The sequence below is a fragment of the Mobula hypostoma genome, chromosome 1 (assembly GCF_963921235.1).
Source record: "Mobula hypostoma chromosome 1, sMobHyp1.1, whole genome shotgun sequence".
Classification (NCBI taxonomy): Eukaryota; Metazoa; Chordata; class Chondrichthyes; order Myliobatiformes; family Myliobatidae; genus Mobula; species Mobula hypostoma.
The window spans coordinates 136,748,035-136,771,786 of NC_086097.1; the positions used below are offsets into that span (position 1 = coordinate 136,748,035).

Consider the following 23,752-nt stretch of genomic DNA (forward strand, 5'->3'; position numbering starts at 1 on the left):
TATCATATCAGCAACTCAATGCATAAACGCATAGAGTCATGGTCAAGGGGTTCAGTTGTTGTTCAGAGCAGAGATCAGGATGGGGAAGAAATGTGATCTGAGTGACTTTGATCATGGAATAATCAAACATGGGATGGCTTGAAATCTCAGAAACTGCTGATCTTCTGGGATTTTCAAGCACAACAGTCTTTATAAAGTTTACAGAGAATGATGCGAAAAACAAAAAAAATCCAGTAAGCAGCAGTACTGTGGGCAGAAATGCCTTGTTAATGAGAGAGGTCAAAAGAGAATGACTACACTGGTCCAAACTGACAGTAACTCAAGTAACCATGTGTTACAGGAGGTACCTAATAAACAGGCCAGAGTGTACATACTCATTAATCCAGTATCAAACATAAATTGACCATAATGAAAAAATATAGAAACAGGAGTAGGCAATTTAATTAGGTCATGATAGATCTACACTCTGTCTTCATCCATCTGCCTTGGTTATTTGCTCAAATGAAATACTGAATGCAGGGCTAACTCAATTACTTCTTCATCATCATGTGTCTTGCGCGTTACACGCTTGGGCGATCATGGCTCTCCATATCAAACGATCCTTCGCAGTGTCAATGATATCTCACACACTTAGATCTGTTAGTTCTTTCACAGTGTCCATATATTTTCTTCTTTGCCTTCCTCTTCTGCATTTCCCAGGCATACGGCCTTGTAACGTAAGGCATTCTATTTCTCTCTTTCTAATGACATGGCCTAGGTATTTAACTTTCCTCTCATTTAATGTTCTCATGAAAGATCTTTTTGTATGGGCACGTTGGAGTACTGTCTCATTAGTTACCCTATCTCTCTATGATATTTTCAGTATTCTTCTAAGAAACCACATTTCTGTTGCTTCTAACTTTCTTTGGAGTTCTGGTGTTATAGTCCATGTTTCAGAAGCATACAGCAAGATTGACCAGATGTAACATTTTAGTAGCCTAAGGCTTGCTGTCATAGAAATGTGTCTGTTGGTAAAAATGGGTTTCACTTTTTGGAAGTTAGTTTTGGCAATGGTAATTCTTCTTTTTATTTCTACTTTACTTCTAGCATCTTGTGATATAAAGCTACCAAGGTAATTAAGGCTGGTCTTTTGTTCAATCTCTTGGTTACCGACATACAATTGGCGATTGGGAGTAGCCTGTTGTTTTGATATTACCATACATTTGGTTTTTTTTTTACAGTTGATGGTTAGACCAAAATCTGTACTTGTTTGTACTACTTTGTCTAGGAGGATTTGTAGGTCTTCTTCAGCAGTTGCTATTAGGGTGGTATCCTTTGCAAATCTTATATTGTTGATGTTAACACCTCCAATTTTTATCCCATCTAGGTCTTCTATTTTTCTGAGAATCATTTCACTATAGATATTAAGTAATTCCGGTGAGGCAACGCATCCCTGTCTAACTCTTCTTTGAATTTTAGTCCAACTGCACATACTATCATCAATTTTTACTGCCGCCGTTTGATTCCAATATGAATTTTGCAGCAGTTGTTGCTCCCTTCCCTCAATGCTTAGCAAACTCAATTACTAGGCATGCAAAATAGTAACAATTTTTTTTGAAATGAAGAAAGTAAGCTGGAAAACACTGACTTTGAGCAGTAATCAAAAGTGACAGAATTGCACAAATGCTAACAATACTCTGCAGGTCAGAAAGGTCATTAACCTGAAACCTTAACTGTTTCTTTGTCCAGAGATACTCCCTGACCAAATGAGCATTTCAATAATTTTCTGCACTTAATGCTTTTTAGCTCAATAACTCACACAGTGATGTTAATATATCAAGGAAAATATCTAAACTCAAATGAATACAGAGAAAATATAATCAGGCTTTGATGCAAAATGGGCATAAGGTTATTATTGTCAAAGTATAGGTTTACAAACCCACCATTAATGCACTTTGGCTTCTTTGCCATATATTCCTTCCACTTCCGTGTACTGTACTGGTTGGCTGGAGGAATCACAGTACTGCTCACTGTACAAGAGAGGCTAAAAAGTGCCCCGACCTGAAGTACAGGTAGAATATTGGAATTAAACCATACACTTGAATCAGTTATCATTTACAATACAGATGTTGAATGTGCATGAATAATAAGACAGTAGTAAATTACCTGCACTCTCTTTTCAATGTGTAGAATCAGGGAAAAGGAAATTAATTTCACTACACAGAAATTAATCAGACAATAACAATCATTCTACAATTACCATAATGGAAGAGTTTATCACCAGTCATTCTCCTGTGATACAGATACTTAGTAGTCAACATGGAGTCCATAGGGAAGTGTTAATAGTGGTGAATTTCTAAAAAAGCAATATGACAGCATGGACACTCAAAATACTTTTAGAGGTGGCAGCAGGTTGTTGCAGGAAAGGGTCTACAAGATAAGAGGTTAGCTGAAGAGTTCCATATATAACTATATTAATCTCTGTACCAGCTCTAACGAGTGAATTCAGTGGTTCAAACAAAAAACTGCTCAATGGCAAAACCTAGCAAGAAAATGCAGTATTTTAGAGTCATTTTTAACTAGCCATTTCCCATAAGAACATCATATTCACTACTGAATATCACAGTTGATCTTCAGTTCACCTATTTCACCTACTCCACTGCCTCTCCCCAACTACTTTCCATTATCCCTCAAATCCTCGAGTTCCAAAACTCCATTAATCTCAGTGTCAAGTGTAATCAGTGATTGAGATTCACTGAACCCAAATTAGAGAATTCTAAGGATATCCCACTCCAAATAAAGAAATTTTAAATGGACTAACCCTGCCAGCAAGATCATTCACCATAGTTTTAAATTAATCAAGCTACAGGACATACCACACACCCCATCACCATTGTCTTAAATTTCTTAGAGAATCTCCTCTTCAGTTAGGACAACCCTCATTCTTCTAAACTCTAGTGAGTTTAGTTTAGACCAAAATTATCCAAATCTCTCTATTATTCAACAAACCCTTCAGTCTAGCAAATTCCTGCGGCACTGACTCCGAAGCACACTTATCCTTTTAGAAGATCCACAGCAACAAGGTGGCAAGCTACTTAATGCAGTGAGATCTCCGGGATCATTTTGGTAGCAGTACATATTCCACCTCAGGCCAATGGCAATCAAGCCTTAGATGACCTGAGCAGTGGGATCAACATGCATGAAACAGTGCGCCCTAATGCCTTCACCATTGTTTTGGGAGATTTTAACCAGGCCAGTCTGAAAAAATTACTAAACAATTACCATCAATAGATCACTTGCAATACTAGAGGAAACAACACACTGGACCATTGTTAATCACTATCAAGAATGCCTACCATGCTATTCCACACCCTCACTTTGGGAGGTCTGATCACCTGGCTGTACTTCTACTCTGAGTATAGGCAGAGACTGAAGATTGCAGCATCAGTAGTGAAGATCAAGAAGGTATGGACAAGGGAAGCACAGAAGCGCCTACAGGACCGCTTTGAATCGGTGGACTGGACTATACTCAGGGGTTCATCTTCAAACCTGGATGAGTATGCTGCAGTTGTATCCAACTTCATTAAAACCTGTGTGGGTAACTTTGTGCCTACAAAGACTTACTGTATATTTCCAAACCAAAATCCGTGGATAAACCAGGAGGTACTTCATCTGATGAAGGCTAGATCTACGGCATTCAAGTCTAGCAACCCAGGCCTGTACCAGAAAACCAGGTATGAATTGCAGAGGGCTATTTCAAGGGTGAAGAGACAATTTCAAACGAGGTTGGAACCGACATCAGATGTATGACAACTCCGGCGAGGTTTGCAAGACATTACCTCCTACAAAGCAAAACCCAATAGCATGAATGGCAGCAATGCTTCACTACCAGATGAACTCAACGCCTTCTATACCCGCTTTGAAAGGGAGAATATAACTACAGCTGTGAAGATCCCTGCTGCATGAGATGGCCCTGTGATCTCTGTCTCAGAATCCGATGTTAGGCTGTCTTTAAAGAGAATGAACCCTTGCAAGGCAGAAGGTCCTGATGGAGTACCTGGTAAGGCTCTGAAAACTTGTGCCAACCAACTAGCGGGAGTATTCAAGGACATTTTCAACCTCTCACTGCTACGGGTAGAAGTTCCCACCTGCTTCAAAAAGGCAACAATAAGAAGAATAATGTGAGCTGCCTTATTAACTATTGCCCAGTAGCACTCACATCTACAGCTAGTGATGAAATGCTTTGAGAGGTTGGTCACGATTAGACTGAACTCCTGCCTGAGCAAGGACCCGGACCCATTGCAATTTGCCTGTCATCACAATAGGTCAACAGCAAATGCAATGCTCTTCACACGGCTTTAGACCACCTGGACAACACAAACACCTATATTGGGATGCTGTTCATCGACTATAGCTCAGCATTTAATACCATCATTCCCACAATCCTGATTGAGAAGTTGCAGAACCTGGGCCTCTCTACCTCCCTCTGCAATTGGATTCTCAACTGCCTAACTGGACAACCACAATCTGTGTGGATTGGTGATAACATCTCCACCTCGCTGACAATCAACACTGGTGCACCTCAGGGGTGTGTGCTTAGCCCACTGCTCTACCCATGTCTATATACCTATATACCCATGACTGTGTGGCTAGCCAGAGCTCAAATACTACGTTTAAATTTGCTGATGATACAACCATTGCTGGTAGAAACTCAGATGGTGATGAGAGGGCATACAGGAGCGATACGTCAACTAGTAGAGTGGTGTCGCAGCAACAACCTGGCACTCAACGTCAGTAAGACGAAAGAGCTGACTGTGGACTTCCGGAGGGTAAGACGAAGGAACACATACCAATCCTCATAGAGGGATCAGAAGTCGAGAGAGTGAGCAGTTTCAAGTTCCTGGGTGTCAAGATCTCTGAGGATCTAACCTGGTCCCAACATATCAATGCAGTTATAAAGAAGGCAAGACAGTGGCTATACTTCATTAGGAGCTTGAAGAGATTTGGTATGTCAACAAATACACTCAAAAACTTCTATAGACGTACCATGGAGAGCATTCTGACTGGCTGCATCACCGTCTGGAATGGAGGGCCTACTACACAGGACCGAAAGAAGCTGCAGAGGGTTGTAAATTTAGTGAGCTCCATCTTGGGTACTAGCCGACAAAGTACCCAGGATATCTTCAAGGACAGGTGTCTCAGAAAGGCAGCATCCATTATTAAGGACCTCCAGCACCCAGGACATGCCCTTTTCTCACTGCTACCATCAGGTACGAGGTACAGAAGCCTGAAGGCACATATTCAGTGATTCAGGAACAGCATCTTCCCCTCTGCCATCCAATTCCTAAATGGACATTAAACCCTTGGACACTACTTCACTTTTTTAATATATATAATTTCTGTTTTTTGCATGATTTTTAATCTATTCAATATACGTATACTGTAATTTATTTATTTATTATTACTTTTTTTTTCTTCTATATTATGTATTGCATTGAACTGCTGCTGCTAAGTTAACAAATTGCATGACACATGCTGGTGATAATAAAGCTGATTCTGATTCTGAGGGATGGAGTCATTCATGAGAAGGGTATCTATCCCCAAGATAGCTCGTACATACCATGCCTTGTAAAGAAGCAAGCTGGTTCAGCAGAAGCTTTGATTTGATTTGAATGTCACTGTGTAATAAACTGCTGTACAATTTAATCAAGGTTCTCAACATATTATCAATATAGTGATATTTATCATTAACACAGAGGATACCTACTTTACAATCATAATCACTAAAACTTCAAGAACCTATTAAAAAGCGGTAACAGATCCCAAGCACCCTTTGTATATTCTACATAGGTTGAAAGTTAAACGGTAATTTATTGAAATCAGAAAAGTATTCATACAGTCTATTAACGCATTTTAAATTTAAAATTATTATGCAATTTCTACTTTATGATCTTAATTTCATCTCCAGAGAAATGCCGAGCCTCTTACAGAATAAACAAATACTGTGGATTCTGCAAGATACAGTTTCGGATATAAACTCAAGTTTATTCTGTTTATATTGCTGTGGAGACGAAGTATTTATGGAACTACCCTCAATTCCAATTTCTAAAAGCAAGATCAATGATACAATCTTACTCACAATGAATTGTTCCATAAAAACACTTTGAACACATACATCTCAGTGCCTGTAGACTATCATAAGTACTAGCCTAGGTTAATTATTCATAGCTAAATCTGTCAATTGATATTGGAAATTTTAAAAAAAACCTCAAAAGTTAAAAGGAAAATCCACCGTTCACAAACTAGGAAAATCAGCAAATGGTTTATGAGACAAAAGGAAAAATACGGAGTATACTTCAAAATACTGTTATTTAATTCAAGAAATTAAAAAAAAACATTAAGCAATTGAATTGAGTACTACAGTGCCATTCCCTATATTTCCACTGTTTCTGGAAGGATTGCCAGGCTCCTGAAGAAATACCGGATTAATACCATCCACAAACCTGTAGAGAAGCTCAAGTCATGGCTTATGCGGGTCAAAGATGACCTGGGATTCAGGTTGGCTGGTGTTTTACAAGATTCCCTGTGAATGTCGGCTAATTGGTCTGCATAGGGGAAACCCACAGCAAGGAGCATAGGAGGTGTATCTGTTCGGGTTACCTGAAGAAATTGGCGCCAGAAGAATATTGCATTCGTAATTACCATCAGATTGACTTTGACAGCACAAAACTACTGTGCTGTGCCAATGGCTTTTGGGACTGCCTGGTAAAGGAAGCCATTGAAATAAAACTAGAGGAAAAGAATTTTAACAAAGATGAAGGCCTCGCTCTAAATAAGAACTGGAATTCAAATGTAAACAAGATGGGAGAGCGGAAACCTGATTGGATGAGGACTAACCATTCAGGAGGGATAGACTACAGGGGTATAAATACCACCGGACTAGATGGCCAAGGCATCATCCCTGATGAAGATGGTGGAACTGTCATCGAAAAGTTGGTTACAATCAATACCTTTATCAAGTCCAAGGATAGTTTAATCTTGCTTTAACTAAAAACTGCCCACAAAGGAAGGCAGAAGGAGGAAATGAAGAGAACAAGTTTGTATATATTCCATAAGACCATAAGACAAAGGAGCAGAAGTAGGCCATTCGGCCCATCGAGTCTGCCCTGCCATTTTTATCATGAGCTGATCCATTTTCTCCTATTTAGTCCCACTCCCCTGCCTTCTCACCATAAACTTTGATGCCCTGGCTACACAGATACCTATCAATCTCTGCCTTAAATACACCCAATGACTTGGCCTCCACTGCTGCCCGTGGCAACAAAATCCATAGATTCACCACCCTCTGACTAAAAAAATTTCTTCGCATTTCTGTTCTGAAGGGACGCCCTTCAATCCTTAAGTCATGCCCTCTCGTACTAGACTCCCCCATCATGGGAAACAACTTTGCCACATCCACTCTGTCCATGCCTTTTAACATTCGAAATGTTTCTATGAGGTCTCCCCTCATTCTTCTAAACTCCAATATTCATTCATTATCAGCAAAGAAACCACAAAAAATAGTATCTATACATCAGTTAAATCTGCAAAAAAATGAGCTGGCCTCAAAGAACAGCCTCAATTTCTAAATATCTATGTTTACATTGTTTACTTTTCTGTAAAAATTTAGTTAATATCTGTAATCTGAGGAATAAAGAAAAACTGATCAGTCCTGAGTTTCATAAGTGGTTGCAATGACTTGACTGTATCCTTATGTTAAGCAATAACTGAGCAATTTTTAAATTCACCCGACTCGCCAACAAAACCACCTTCTTTCTAGTAATAAAGTTGTTAACTAAACTAAAAATACAAGTAAAACAGCATTTTACTTGTAGCAGGTATGAAACTAATTTTTAAGTGAATAGAATACTCACATGATTACCATGCAAAATATGTGCTGGTTGCTATTTTTAGGTGGAGTTTGATGTGGGAAAATAAGTTAGAGTATAAGAACTTGTAATATATCTTGATGATGAAAATTGAAGAGCTTTCCAGAGAACAGAAAGAATGGGATTTTCAAGCTCACAATTACTAATAGCTAAGCACAGGAACTATATGGTCAAACAGAAGGGTCTTGAAATACAGACATCTTGGTCAAACTCCATATAGCAGTAACTGCATCCCATTCTAGACACGGCACCCCAGGAAGGATGAATTGCCTCTGGGAGAGGATAAAGTGCATATACACTAAAATAATACAAACTGATTAAACCGTGCTAACAACTCGTTAGAGATTGCTTTGCAAACCTTTGTTCAAAGCATAGACAATTTAATCACAGTCATGGAATGTGATCAAGATTCAACAGGAGCAACACAAGAGTTCAGAACGAGGCACCTGGACCTTAAAATTAGATTCACATCTTTTAGAAGTAGAACTAGGACCCAGTTTCATTAAAGGCAAAGGCTTTTGCCCTATGGAGCCGTGGCTAACACACATCAACTAAAATAGTCAAGACTTAGATTGACAGACCTCCATTTTACTTCAGTGAATCAAGAAATGTAAAGTACAATAGGTAACTGAGATTGAGGTATCAATCACTGAAGAACTAATAGTAGGTTTGAGTGGTTGACTGCTCCAATGCTATATCTGCATTCAGAAGTCTCCTAAATTAAACTATACTGGTAAATCAATACATTGCAGTAAAAAAATGGCAAAAATAATTACTGTACTTTAAAAAATCAGAACAATGATACTGAAAAAGTACAATTCATGGTTAACTTGGAGAAAGAATAGACTATCAATAAAAAGTTGGTGAAATCATGCAAGTTGCAAACAAGGATACAATTCAAACTCAATCCCAGACACAAAGCAAGATGGAAGGTCCGCTAGCGCCACCAACTGCACAAACTCCAACACTGGCTTATAGTAATGGAAAACCTTGAAAATAAAAGAAATACAAACATTTACAAGGCAGTTTCAACAACGATGTATAAACAAAATACTTTCATTAGAAGGAATCCTCACAAGCAAACACCACTTTTAAAAAATGTAAACTATTTATACAGCAGTTAGCGAGTTTCACCTCCGTGAAGCAGACCATGTCAATGCTTATGTGGCTGCTTTTCAACAAATTAAATCAAAATTACTTTGTTATATTACAAAGCTTGACTGAATTAGGAAATGTTACTTTACAGAGAAACGATGTGCGGCCAAATAATTCATAAGTAAATCAGAATTGAATTCATACTTTCCTGTGTCATTATATAAATGGCATCAAACAATTGCTTATGTTTCAGTGATATGCTGGCGAGTAAACTGTTATTTTTCTGAGATAAACATAGAAATCATTACTGCCACACATGAATGTAGTCATCACGAGCAAGCTCCATATGACAAGAGAAGTTTGTGCCACACATTGATGTCTTGATCTGACCCTCCATGTTAAACGGAATACTTAAGCAGAGAGATAACTAAGTGTACTGAATAAATCTCCCATAAATATATACTGAAATGGGATGTAAAGGTCTTCGGAACAGAGAATAACTGTGACTCAGTGGATGTGGTTGATACAAACACAAATTATAATTAGTGAACAATAATAAAAAAAAGAATGTGTTTTCCCTGAAATTTCGGCGATTAGAGTGAATACATTGTATTTAGAAGTGCTGAAAGCTGGTCAGAACTGGCTGATCTGTATAAATTCATCAGAGCATGCAGTTAAGAATAATTACAATAGATTGCTGGACAGTTGTGATGCCCATTACAAGCTCACAGTGACATACAAGTTCACCTCTCTTGTTGTATACGATGCTCTAGAAGTTATGGTTGAACAGGAGCTTATTAAATGAGACCATGAGTTTTGAGTGCAGGCCCTCAAGCAGAACCCAGGAAACTTGACTTCTGACGCAAACTATGAAAAAGAAAAAGTGTTATATACAGAAAGTATTTTTTGCTTTCACACCAAGCAACCTCTACAAAATTTACACACTCACTTAAGTATTCTGTTGCGAAAAGCAGAGGCCCGGTACAGATCCTAGAGGAGAATTACTTCTCACATCCAGTTCAGCACTGTACTGTCCCTTTATTTCTAGTCTCCATGTCTTATCAACTGCTAAACCACATCATAAAGCCACCAGGATTTTGCTTTTAATTCTGTTCTTTTTTTTTTGCAGTCCCTTTATAGGTTTTCTTTATCTGGGTTTATCCTGGAAATCAAAAGTATAAGCTGGTTATGTAATCATTACACTGGCCTACCGGTGATATACCTACTAGATGCTCATAAGATACAACATTTCTCTGTTTCTGAAGCTGATTTTTTACTGATTAAATCAAAACTTAAAACTCAGGAAAATAAATAAAAACTTCTCTCTTCCCTGGTGGGTTTAGGAAAGAAACAATTTATGGCAAGTTGATTGCACTTTCCAAGCATACAGAAATATAATATCCCCAAAATAAGCTGAAAACACTTGAAATATTCAGCAGGTCAGAAATTGTAAGTGGAGAAGGAAGCAAAGCTAACTTTTTATATTAGATTAGATTAGATTATGAGGACACGCAGTCCTCTTTCAATGTCATTTAGTAATGCATGCAATCAATGATCTTTCACTATCAAAGTTAAAACTTAAAGCTTAAGTGGCCGAGAAATGGGAGACAGGCAGAAGGACGGTCTATAACACTGCAGCCAGGGTGGATCGATTGGCAAAAGTGGCATAGGTAAGCTTTGTCAGAGAGCAGTAAACATATGGCTAGTGGTGCTGTAAATAGGACATGAGCAATAAACGCTTAAATGCCAGGAGAGGAAAAGTTAAAAATACTAAAACTTTCAGATAAAAATACGGGGTATTTCACCCTCTCCAATTTACATCTCTTACAGATTATATTTCTGTTTTCAAATTTCCAAACCTGCAGTATTTTCCTTTGAATAAAAGAATCTCTATCAGAATACAGGCAGTCCCCAAATTACAAACAGGTTCCATTTTTTTTTACAAACATCTATAAGTGAGAAAAATAAACAAAATTTTAAAAATCGCTTAATCTGTTAACCTTACCTCCACAGTATTGTTATGAATGGCATCAAAAGCACATAAGACTGAGAAGGAAGAACAATTATTTAAAGTGCAGAGGGTAAGGAAATTAATTCTACATTTATAGGTACACCAGTTGGATTTTCATTATGGAAGCCCACGAGTATGTTGGGGTGTCCATTAATCATAAGTACGTAACCGGGGATGGCATGCATTCTCTGCCACATAAAAATAGAGAAACGGAGTTATACCTTTCGCTCCTGGATGCGTACTTTTCCTCTCCATAACACCAATGGATCGATCGTATTCTCTAATTTCTCTGGATCTATAACAGTTGCACCCAGGAACTCTGCAATTTTCTGCCAACTGCAATGAGACAAATTGTGTCAAACCCTTGGAGATGGAAGTAATAAACTGCAGCTTAACATGCTGACCACAAAGCTTTGAAACCACCCCCCCACCCCCTGACTATGCTGGTCTTCATGCTCCTTAAGGGCACTTCCCATGCTTAACACTTACTCTCTCCCCTTCTTCATTTGGATGCTTATTTAGTTCCCCTTTAAATTCTGCTCCTTGCTACAACTACACTATGCAAGGAAGTTCCAAATTCTACTCAGTTTCTCCCCAAATCCACTTAAATCGATGGCCTCTAGCTTTGCTCTTCTCCAGTTGTGAAAACACACTCTGTGACTTCCTGATTTTACATCCATTTGGCCATCCCTCAACATTTGCATGCACGAGAACAGAGACGGAGCCTGTTCATGTTTCATAAAGATAACTTGGCTGTCTTGATCATATCCTTGCGAATGTTTTTCTTTCTGTATGTATAGCTTATGCAACAATTTGCCTTTTGGAACCAATTCCACTTAAAACTCCTGCCGAAGGGTTTCGGCCTGAAATGTTGACTGTACTTCTTTTTCTCCATAGATGCTGCCTGGCCTGCTGACTTCCTCTAGCATTTTGTGTGTGTTGCTCGGATTTCCTGCACCTGCAGATTTTCTCTTGTTTGTGATCTGTCCACTTAAAACTGTGTGTTTGCTCAAGCTACCTACCATTTGCCATCCTTTGTACTGATGGTAATTTCTGCTGAATGCCACTCCTTCAGGTGCTTAAATGCACCCACGACAGGCAGCCAGTCTTTCAGCCTTGGAATATCACTACCAGAAATGAGCAAGACTATATCCAATAACACCCTGCCTGTCAACAGAAAGAAAAGCACTTCAAATGTCAGTCTCAATTCAAAGCATAAAAGGCCAACAGTTCAATGCTAAATTCATATTTTTCACCTCAACAAGCACTCCTTATAAAACAACTGCAAGCATATCATTAAAAAAGAACTAAAAACAACTCTTTGTTCAAATAAACTACTTTACTTGGGACTCAAAAATAGCAATTTAATCTCCCTGTGGGCAAATATACCATGTTAAACGTTTATAGAATATTGTCTTAGAATACGGCTGGACTATTGTGGCCAATTCCAGGCAAAACATTTCAGCAATAACCTTGGTGAGGAAACAGAGGAACCTTACTTGAAATATACCAGGGCTGCTTTTCAGTGCAATAGTAAGCCTGGAGGAGTTAGGTTTACTTACGAGCAAAGAAGGATGAGAGAATTTTAATATGTCAATTCTGATGTTATCAAATGAATGTTCCCAGCATCTTCTGTTTTTTTATTTCAGATTTTTAGCAACTGCAGTTTTAAAAATTTTTTAATAAATTTAACGTGCATTCAAAGTTATGGAGAATTTAATCAATAACTGTTTCCTTTGCCAGAAGCTTCAGTAATCTGAGTTTACAAATTTTTTGGCAATTGGTAAAATAAAGAGATAAAAAGATGAGCATGAAGTTTGTTTACACAATGAATTGTGGGATCTGGGATATGCAGTAGAAGCAGATTTAATAGGAATTTTCAAAATGAAATGCTGCTAAATTTTTGAAAAAAATTGTGGAGTTGCAGGGGAAGCGATTATGGGGCTAGTTGAAAAACTCTTTCAAGCTGTTGGCACGTAGCCTCTTTCCACGTTTTGTGAATTGATAGCTAACAACATTGGTGATGTGGCTGAGATCAGGAATCCAGTATCTTGCACTGCACTCTCTCTGTAGGTGTAACACTTCGTTCTTCAGTGTTATAGTTTTACTTTGCTCTAATCAGTGCATTGCATAATTATTTGATCTGTATGAACAGTATTCAGACAAGGTTTCATTGAATCTCAGTTCATGTGATAACAATAAATCATTTCCAATTCCATGAAACTGCATATAGGTGAACACACTCGGGTGTAATCCCTGGCTGGTCTATTACTCAGCTAACAATGCCCCCAGGAGTGAAAATTATCTATAATTAATGGCCAGAGTAGCTGATAGGAACGGATAGTCCCTCCACAAAATTTCTGAGATCTGCTATCCTCTGTTCTATGGTGCAATATGCTAATATTCCAATCTCCATCTTATCTTTGCTACTCCTAAAATGGAGAGAATGGCCTTACCATCAGACTCCAAAATAAAACATTTGCATGTTTGCTGATACCTATGAATTTTTAATGCATCACCAAAACATTTTGCTGACAGATTGGCCCACATACTTACAAAAGATAAATACTGGCAAATTAAACTGTTATGCAGTCCTTTAGGCTGTACAACTCACCAAACTCAGAAAAAGCCTTAATTATACACGATGAAAATTAAAATCTGAAATAAAATCAGAAAATGCTGGAAACACTCCCTAGATGGGGCATCTGTAAAATCAATTAATTTGAATATGAAAACATCTCAAGGTTCCAACTCAAGGGTTCTTATTGAAGGTGTATGGAGAGTTACCAGGAGGGGGAAGCTGATCAGCAAGTCGATGTAGACCCTCTGCTGCCTCTTCAAATAACCTAAAAAATAAAACACGTCAATAGATATTTTTCATATTTTCAAATTATCATTATCTTTTTTTAGATTATGAGAACACTCAGTCCTCTTCATTTGCAAAACAAAACATATAAAAACTCCGTGATTTGTAATGTAACAAGCTAGGTGATTTGTAGTGCAGTTAGAGATTGATGTTGTGGGTATCACTGAGTCAGGACTGAAAGAAGACCATAGTTGGGAGCTTAACGTCAAAGCCTACACACTTTATTGAAAGGACAGGCAGGTAGGCAGAGGGGTGCAGTGGCTCTGTTGGTAAAAATTGAAATCAAATCCTTAGAAAGAGGTATCATAGGATCAAAAGGTGTAGAATCCTTGTGGATAGTTAAGAAACAGCAAGGGTACAAAAATCCTGATAGGAGTTATATACAGGCCTCAGAATAGGAGCCAGAATCTGGGATATAAATTACAATGGGAGTTAGAAAAGGCATGGAAAAAGGACAATGTTACAACAGTCATGGAAGATTTCAATACGCATGTAGATTACAAAAATTAGATTGGTGCAGGATCCCAAGAGTGGGAATTTATAAAATGCCTCCAAAATGCCTTTTTAGAGCAGCTTGTGTTTAAGCCCACTAGAGGTACAGCAATTCTGGATTGTGTGTTGTGTAAGGAACCAAATTTGATTGGGGAACTTAAGGTAAAAGAACCTTAGGAGACAGTGATCAAGATATGACAGAATTCATCCTGCAGCTTGAGAGGAGAAGATAAAGTCAGATGTACCAGTATTACAATGGAGTAAAGGGAATTACAAAGGCATGAGATAGGAGCTGGCCAAAGTTGATTGGAAGGGTACACCATCAGGGATGACAGCACAACAGCAATGGCTGGAGTTTCTGTGGGAAATTCAGAAGGTGTAGTATAGATACATCCTGCAGACATAGAGTATTCTAAAGGGAAGATGAGGCAATTGTGACTGACAAGGGAAGTCAAAGACAACATAAAAGCAAAAGGGAGGGCATATAATATAGCAAAAATTAGTGGGAAGGTAGAGGATGGGGAAACTTTTAAAAACCAACTTTTAAAAAGCCTGAAGAGGAAAGGTGAAATATGAAGGTAAGCTAGCCAATAATATTAAGGACAATATCAAATATTTTTTCAGATATATGTATCAAGAGTAAGAGAGGCAAGAATAGTAATTGGACCGCTGGAAAATGATGCTGGAGAGGTAGAGATGGGGGACAAAGAAATGGTAGACGACTGTAGTAAGTATTTTGCATCAGTAAACACTGGAAGACATGAACAGTATGCCAGATATTCAAGGGTGTCAGGGGCAGAAGTGAGTCTAGCTGCTATTACTAAGAAGGTGTTTAGGAAGCTGAAAGGTCTGAAGGTAGATAAGTTACCTGGACCAGATGGACTACACTACACCCTGGTGTTCTGAAAGAGGTAGTTGAAGAAACTGTGGAGACTTCAGTAATCATCTTTCAATAATCACTAGATTCTGGAATGGTTTCGGAGGACTGGCAAATTGCAAATGTCTCTCCACTCTTCAAGAAGGGAGGGAGGCAGAAGAAAGGTGATTATAGGCCAGTTAGCCTGACTTGGAGTCCTTTGCCAAGGATGAGGTTTTGGGGTACTTGGAGGGTGCATGATAAAGTAGGTCAAAGTCAGCATGGTTTCCTTGAGGAGAAATCTGGCCTGACAAATCTGTTGGAAATTTTTGAGGAAATAAGAACAGGATGGACAAAGGAGAATCAGTGGATAAACGAGGGAAAATCTGCAGATGCTGGAAATTCAAGCAACACACACAAAATGCTGGAGTAACTCTGCAGGCCAGGCAATATCTATGGAAAAGAGTACGGTAAATGTTTCAAGCTGAGACCCTTCGGCAGGACTGGAGAAAAAAGATGAGTAGATTTAGTCAGTGGATGTTGTTTACTTGGATTTTGAAAAAGACTTTGAAAAGGTACTGCATATGAGGCTGCTTAACAAGAGTCCATGGTATTACAGAAAAGATACTAGCATAGATAGAAGACTGGCTGACTGGCAGAAGACAAAGAATTGGAATAAAGGGGCCCTATTCTGGTTGGTGACTAGTGGTGTTCCACAGGGGTGGATATTGGAACCGCCTCTTTTCACATTACTGTATATGTCAACAATTTGAATAATGGAATGGATGGCTTTGTGGCCAAGTCTGCAGATGAAACAAAGAAAGGTAGAGGGCAGGTAGTGTTGCAGAAGCAGGAAATCTGCAGAAGGTTTCAAGACAGATTGAGAAAATCAGCAAATAAGTGGCAAATGTAATATAGTGTAGGGAAGTATATGGTCATGCATTTTAGCAGGAGTAAAGGCACTGGCTATTTTCTAAATGGGGAGAAAATTCAAAAATCAGAGGTGCAAAGGGACTTTGGAGTACTGGTACAGGATTCCCTAAAGGGTAATTGCAAGTCGAGTCAGTGGTCAGAAAGGCAAATGCAATGTTAGCATTCATCTTGAGAAGACTAGAATACAAGTGCAAGGATGTGATATTGAGGCTTTATAAGGCACTGGCCAGACTGCACCTGGAGTACTGTGAGCAGTTTTTCGCCCTTATCTAAGAAAGGATGCGCTGTAATTGGAGAGGGTTCATAGGAGGTTCACGAGAATAATTCCTGGGATGAAAGAGTTAATGTACGAGAGGCGTTTGATGGCTCTGGGCCTGTACTCACTGGAATTCAGAAGAATCGGTGGAATCTCAATGAAATCTATCAAATATTGAAGTGCCTAGATAGAATGGATGCAGAGAGGATGTTTTCTATAGTGGATGAGTCTAGCACCAGTGGGCACAGCTTCGGAAAAGAGCGCTGTCCATTTAGAACAGAAATGAGGTAGAATTTCTTTCGCCAGAGGGTGGTGAATCTGTGGAATTCATTGCTATGGATGGCTGTGGAGACCAAGTCATGAGTGTATTTAAAGCGGAAGTTGATAAGTTTTTGAATAATCAGTTTGAATAAAGGTTATGAAGAGAAGGCAGCATAATGGGGTTGAGAGGGATAATCAATCAACCATGATGGAGTGGAGGAGCAGACTTGATGGACTGAATGGCCTATTTCTACTCTTACGTTTTATGGTCTAACCAGAAATTCTACTGCATGGACTCAAATCTCACATATCAGCAGGTTATGAATAATATACACTCTAGACCTCATAATCTTGCATCTTATTGCTTACCTGCACTGCCCTTTCTCTGCAGCTGTTATATGTTATTCTGCATTGTTATTGTTCTACCTTGTTCTACATCAAGTTCAAGTTTAATTGTCATAAACCATACACGAATACAGTCAACAAAACAGCGTTACTCCGGGGCCAAGATGCAAAACACAATACCAACAGGCACATATAGCACATAGCAGTAAAGTGAAATCACACAAGAAAATAGTCCAAGTCCCCGAGGCCATGAATGTGCAGCTCGTCTGCAGTCAAACAGTTTGCCTTCTGCCAAGCAAATACAGGGGAGCAGCACCAACTCCAGCACAGACACTGCCCCACATCATCTCCGGCACTCCAGTGGAGCACCCAACTCCGATGCCTCCCCCGGGTGGCTGCAAACAGGTGACACCACAACTTGAGGCCTGGTCCTCACTACAACTGAGGCCACACAGCTCCCCCACTGCCTGCTCTCTCTGTTGGCCAACTAAACAATGAAGTGGACTTGCAACATCCCACACCATCAATGTCCAACAGGGTCTTGCGATCACAAGAAAAGCAACTAAGGCAATCACTCGCTGTTAGACTGCATACATCCTTCACGTACCGATGCCTCTCTGTCACAGGCAGCATCATGTTCTGCACAAGTCCAGCCCCTTCAATTTCTCCATCAATGGGAAACTTGCTGATGGGGTAGATCTAAAGTACTTCAAGTTCTTAATATCCAGCAGGGTCTTGTGATTATGAAAAGTACATTTAAAAAAAGACAATAACACCTTCGGTTGAGCTCACAGAATCTGCTGCGTCCAAATGTACTGCCATCTTAACACAGGTCACAGCACTGTGTAATGATTTGATCTGTATTTCACTGTATCTTGCCACATGTAACAATAATAAACCAATTCCAATTCTAGTTCCATGAAACTCAGCGTTGGTGGATACTTTCAGACAGATGTAGTCCCTAACTGGTCTTCTACTTAGGTAATAAAGGCTCCAGGAGTGAAAATTAATTATCTATAGTTAATGGCTAGACTACCTGACAGGAAGGGATGACACCACCACAAAATTGCAATTGCAATTCCTCTAACTACAGTTGAAGTGCAGTTGTAGCATTTTTCTGTCAGTTTGTCTTCATTGTTGTTCTATGTCTAGTTATCTAGTACCAGACCTAAAGGGCACTAACTTCCCACATCTATGTGAGTAACATCCAGCCTGTTCCATGCAGCCATCATCCCCCTCTGCTTGTTACCTAAGCAATGCCTCAATTTTAAAGTCCTCATTCTAGATTTCAGGTCCCAGCAAAGCTTCATCTTCCCCTGTTTCTGCAACCTCCTTCAGTCCTGAATCCAATCCAGGTTGTTCGAATTCACTCTTTGTCCATTGGGTATATTCAAAGAATAAAAACTCCATCATTTTTTGTCATTCCTTCAACCGCCAAAATTCTGTAATTCCACCACCTCCCTTGATTTCTTTTAAATTATCCTTAATATTTATATCTCTAATCAAGCTTTTAACCTCCTCCCTTAATCTTTTCTCAGCCTGTCACATTTAATTCCCATTTTAGGATATTGTTCCACATTAAAGATTTTAAGCAATGCAAGTAGTTGTTGTTTGATTAAGCAGCTGGTCAAGTAAACAGAAACAACATTTAATATTCAAAGGTTCAAGACTCAGAGTACATTTATAACGAAAGACCATAAAATATAGAAGCAGAATTAGGCTACCTGGCCATTGGATCTGCTCCGCCATTCAATCATGGCTGATCCTTTTTTTAAATCTCCTCCTCAACCCCAGTTCCCGGCCTTCTCCCCGTAACCTTTGATGCCATGTCCAGTCAAGAACCTATCAATCTCTGTCTTAAATAAACCCAACAACCTGCCCTCCATAGCTGTGTGTGGCAACAAATTCCACAAATTTACCACCTTTTGGCTAAAGAAATTTCTCTGCATCTCTGTTTCGAAAGGGCACCCTCTATCCGAAGGCTGTGCCCTCTTGTCCTAGACTCTCCCACCATGGAAAACATCCTTTCCACACCTACTCTGTCTAGTCTTTTCAACTTTCAGAAGGTTTCAATGAGATCCCCCCTTATCCTTCTGAATCCTACTGAGTACAGACCCAGAGCCATCAAAAGTTCCTCGTATGATAACCCTTTCATTCCTGGAATCACCCTTGTGAACCTCCTCTGGATCCTCTCCAATGCCAACACATCTTTTCTAAGATGAGGGGCCCAAAACTGTTCACAATACTCAAGATGAGGCCTCACCAGTGCCTTATAAAGCCTCAGTATCACATCCTTGCTCTTGTATTCTCGACCGCTTGAAATGAATGCTAACATGGCATTTCCTCACCACTGACTCAACCTGCAAGTTAACCTTTAGGGTGTTCTGCACAAGGACTCCCAAGTCCCTCTGCATCTCAGACTTCTGGGGGATGGGAATCCTTATGCAGAACATTTATTATCACAGACTGTATAAATTATACAACTTTAAGATTAATTTGCTTACAGATAGCCAAAAAGCAAGAAACCCAAAAGAACCCAGTTAAAGAAAAAAATATATATCTTATGTTTGTTGCATTAACTCTGTTCTCTCTTCAGGGATGGTACCGAATTGCTAAAGAACTCGGCTTTTATTTTAGATGCTCAGCATCTATGGGATTTCCGTTTTGCAATGGCATTGCTGCTGGTTTAATAATTTCTCTCTGCCTTTCCTCATTTTCCTATTTTGCTGTCTTTGTTTCAATTTTATCCATTACTAATATCACTTATTTCCCCTCCACAATGTCAGTCACTGCCTCAGCCCCCAAACCACTGAAACTATCGTGTATGTTAATGCAACCTTAGACTCAATTATGGCAGCTCACCATCGAGATGGCTGTTCATTCAAATTTCCATTTGTCTCAAAATCCAACTGCACTGCAAGACCTGACTAGAATAATCAACACTAATTTAGAGGAGGATACAAGGAGCGTTACACTGTAAGACACAAGATGTTAACCAAGGGCCTTCTCCAAAACTAAATCCTTAGCTGGGATTAATAATGGGTACCTAGTAGGCGGAAAGGATAAATCTTAATGGGCAGAATGGCATTATCTATTGAAGACACCAGAGATTGAAGGTGCTGGAAACTGGAGCAACAAACAATCTGCTGGAGGAACTAAATAGGCTGAATAGCATCTGTGGGAACTGGAAGCGTGGGGGAGGAATTGTCGATACGTATTTCAAGTTGAGACCCTGCATCGCACTAAAAGCGTAGAGAAAATGGCCACTATAAAGAAGAGAGAGGAGGCAGAGCAGATTGATTACTGGACCACTTCTCTTCCCTTACCTGGCTTGATCAGCACCTAAAACCTTCACCTTCTTTCAGGATATCAATCACCTCTGGGCCCATCTCACCACTCACCCTCTGCTCTTTATACTGGCCAGTTTCCCTCTCAGCCAGCCTACAAACAGCATCTTCACCCTGAGTTTCAACAGCAGGTTGTTTGCTGCTGACATAATTTATATCTGTGAATGTCTAATCATTCATCGACCTAACCGAAGGTATGCAGCATTCAGAATATTGTGAGCCATTTGGGTCAACAATGAAATGTGGAACAATACTTACTCAGACAAGGGTGGAGAGTCTTTCACATCACTGTCCTCTTCTTCACAAGCATTTATACTATTCAGGCATTCTTGTATTAATGTTGGTACAGATTCCTCATAGTCAGTGGCCTGTGCGTTGGAACTAATTTCTTCCCAATCTGTACTACAGAACTTGAAAGAAGACAATAAACGATAGTGATCTTAAGATACATCCAGGAAGTTGGACTCTGAGGTTTTTGATGTTGCTTGTTACATACTACTCTGATTTTACTCAGATTTCCCACAGGGATGTGTACTCAAAACATTGGTCTCTACTCTGATCTAGGTCTGACTAAGGTGCCCACTGAAGTTCAGGGATCTCTGTGTCACAGGTTTCACTTGGCTAGTTTAATTTCATTCTGGCATCAGCAAATGGAAATTCCTATCGACTGTAATATCATCAAAAGATTGAGTGGTCAATCAACGTGAAGAGTTCTCAAAGAGAGAAAGAACTAGGAAGTAAGAAGCAGATCCTATTACTCACTTTTTATAATTTCACAGGAAGTGAAATAAAGGTAGGAAACACACAGGCTGAGTCACTGTCTGGTATGGAGGGGTTACTGCACAGGACCGAAAGAAGCTGCAGAAGGTTGTAAATCTAGTCAGCTCCATCTTGGGTACTAGCCTACAAAGAACACAGGACATCTTTATGGAGCGGTGGTTCTGAAAGCAGCATCCATTATTACGGACCTCCAGCACCCAGGGCATGCCCTTTTCTCACTGTTACCATCAAGTAGGAGGTACAGAAGCCTGAAGGCACACACTCCGTAATTCAGGAACAGCTTCTTTCCCTCTATCATCTGATTACTAAATGGACATTGAAGCTTTGGACACTACCTCACTTTTTTTTTAAATATGTAGTATTTCTATTCTTGCACATTTTTAAAAATCTATTCAATATATGTATTGATTTATTTGTTTATTTATTATGTTTTATTTTATTTATTATTATTATTTTTTCTCTCTCTGCTAGATTATGCATTGCATTGAGCTGCTGCCGCTAAATTAATAAATTTCACATCACGTGCCGGTGATAATAAACCTGATTCTGACTCTGATGCCATCATGGTATTAATTTAAGGTACAGACAGTCCCCCGTTATGATATGGTTCCATTCCTGAAAACTGTTCACAATAGAATGTTTTGTAAATCGGAGAAAACGAAGGCAGTGTGGAAGGGGATCGCAGAAATAGCTGTGACTAGAGCGGGAGTAGATATGAGAAGAGCAGCTGCCAGCCAGCCTCAAGGACTCAGTAAGACTGCTCAGTGCTTCAGATTTTGCTTGGCTCATCCCAGCTCCTGACTGCTGCAACTCAGAGGGGTGGGATATGAAGGGAGACATTCCCATCCAGCAGAAGATGTCTACAGCCTCCCAATAACTGTCAGATCCATTACCTTCCATCCTGCCAGTCTCCTGAACAGGATGTCCATAAATCAGGTGTAGGATTTTGCAAATCAAATATGTGAGTCATTTTATGTGCTTAGCAAAAGCCACAGCCTTTACTTCCATTATGAACAAACCAAAAGCAGTCGCCTTACACTGACATTATTGTGCAAGACACCAGCTCTTACAGTGAATACAACTCGATGACAGTGTTTGTGAATTATATAGACCAGCTTCTATTATGAATAATATGTGTCATCTGTCACCAATGACAGATACCCTGCACAGGCTACCCCAAAATCCACCAAAACAGGCATTGTGAGTCTGCCTGGAGTTCATATGAACTGCCCGGCTTGGATCCTATGTGCTCCAGTTGGAGTAACAGCAAGTGCCTCTGGCTCATTTAGGGGTGTGCTGACATGCGCGTGGTCATGTCGTGATGTAGGGGGTATGGTACTGGAACTAGCCAGGTCCTGGTGGGTGGGTTTAAGGCAATCTACCAAAATACATTGGGACAGATGGTGGGGGAGCTGTGTGGCCTTGGTCGTAGCGAGGATTAGGCCTCAAGTCGTGGTGTTGCCTGTTTACAGCCACCCAGGAGAGAGGCATCAGAATCAGTGTGGTGTGGTGTCCAAACTGGAGTCAGTGCTGCCCTATCAGTGTTCACTCAGCAGAAGACAAGCTGCATTGTGTTTGACCACAGATTACTGCAACATTCATGGACTCAGGGTCTTGAACTATATTTTTTTGTGTGATGGTATTATACAGATATCTTATATCATTATATGTGCCTTGTGCTGTGTGTGGCTGTTGGTACTGTGTTTTGCACCTTGGCCCTGGAGTAACACTGTCTCATTTGGGATATTCATGTATGGTAGAATGACAATTAAATTTGAATTTTACATTCAACTTTACCCTTCCTGTTTACAGTTAAAAGCCTTTTTGCCCCAAAACATGGAACGGGCCATTGTCAGGGGGCTTAAGGGGGTGTTAATGTGCATCACAGCGGACAAAAATGAACAAGGTAGACCACGGGTCAACAGGAACCCAAGAGTGTTGTACACCGTGATTGGAGAAAGGACTAAGTATAGAAGGATTGAGTTTACTGAGGAGGACGCAATGCTGCTGAGATGCCAAGCAGGTGGCCGTGGGTTCAGAATAAAATCACCCGGCACCCAGAGTTGCTGCCCATACACCAACTCAGCTGCAGAAGACCGCAGGTCCTCTTCTGGAGCCGTTCTGAGCCCCACAGGACCCACGGAAGACATTTGTGCCAAGACTTGTCCATCAGGGAGACCCTCAGAGCAGCCTTTAAGGAACAGTGAAACTGCTTGTACAGGCTATTGGACTGTGGGTGATACACAATTTTACACCGAGATTCTGAGCAACTACGGCCCAAAGGTCGGACTTGAATTGGGAATTGCAGGGAAGAAATATCAGATGCAATGCCGAACCAAGCGACCTAGGAATTGATGAATGCCTGAGCCACATCCGCAGCTGTCATTGACGCTAGAGGGACAACCTCTGGCCATGTGCTGGTATAGTCCACCATGGTAAGCACCACACCCACAGCCTAGTTTGAGATGTCAGTAGTGATGTCTATAGGTGCAATGGGGCGAGGGTGCACCAATGGGGTCATATTTGAAAGAGCTCTTCGCTGTCATCACCAAGTGAGCTGTGGTCTTATCCACTGACCACTCAAGCATGTGGTTAGGGGCACT

General features: G+C 40.0%; 1 protein-coding gene across 3 annotated transcripts in view; it reads right to left on the reverse strand.

Moving 5' to 3' along the window:
* Positions 1-23,752, reverse strand: part of mtbp (MDM2 binding protein) — a 99,779-nt gene that overhangs the window by 54,489 nt on the left and 21,538 nt on the right. For 2 of the 3 annotated variants that reach the window (XM_063056334.1, XM_063056318.1), the window contains exons 4-11: positions 20,628-20,779; positions 13,801-13,859; positions 12,036-12,180; positions 11,235-11,349; positions 9,750-9,869; positions 8,802-8,896; positions 5,600-5,672; positions 1,923-2,040 (exon numbers count right to left, since the gene is read on the reverse strand). In XM_063056334.1, coding sequence (XP_062912404.1) covers positions 1,923-2,040; positions 5,600-5,672; positions 8,802-8,896; positions 9,750-9,869; positions 11,235-11,349; positions 12,036-12,180; positions 13,801-13,859; positions 20,628-20,779 — 877 coding nt within the window. The remainder of the gene's footprint in view (positions 1-1,922; positions 2,041-5,599; positions 5,673-8,801; positions 8,897-9,749; positions 9,870-11,234; positions 11,350-12,035; positions 12,181-13,800; positions 13,860-20,627; positions 20,780-23,752) is intronic. The other variant, XM_063056327.1, reaches the window with a different exon arrangement.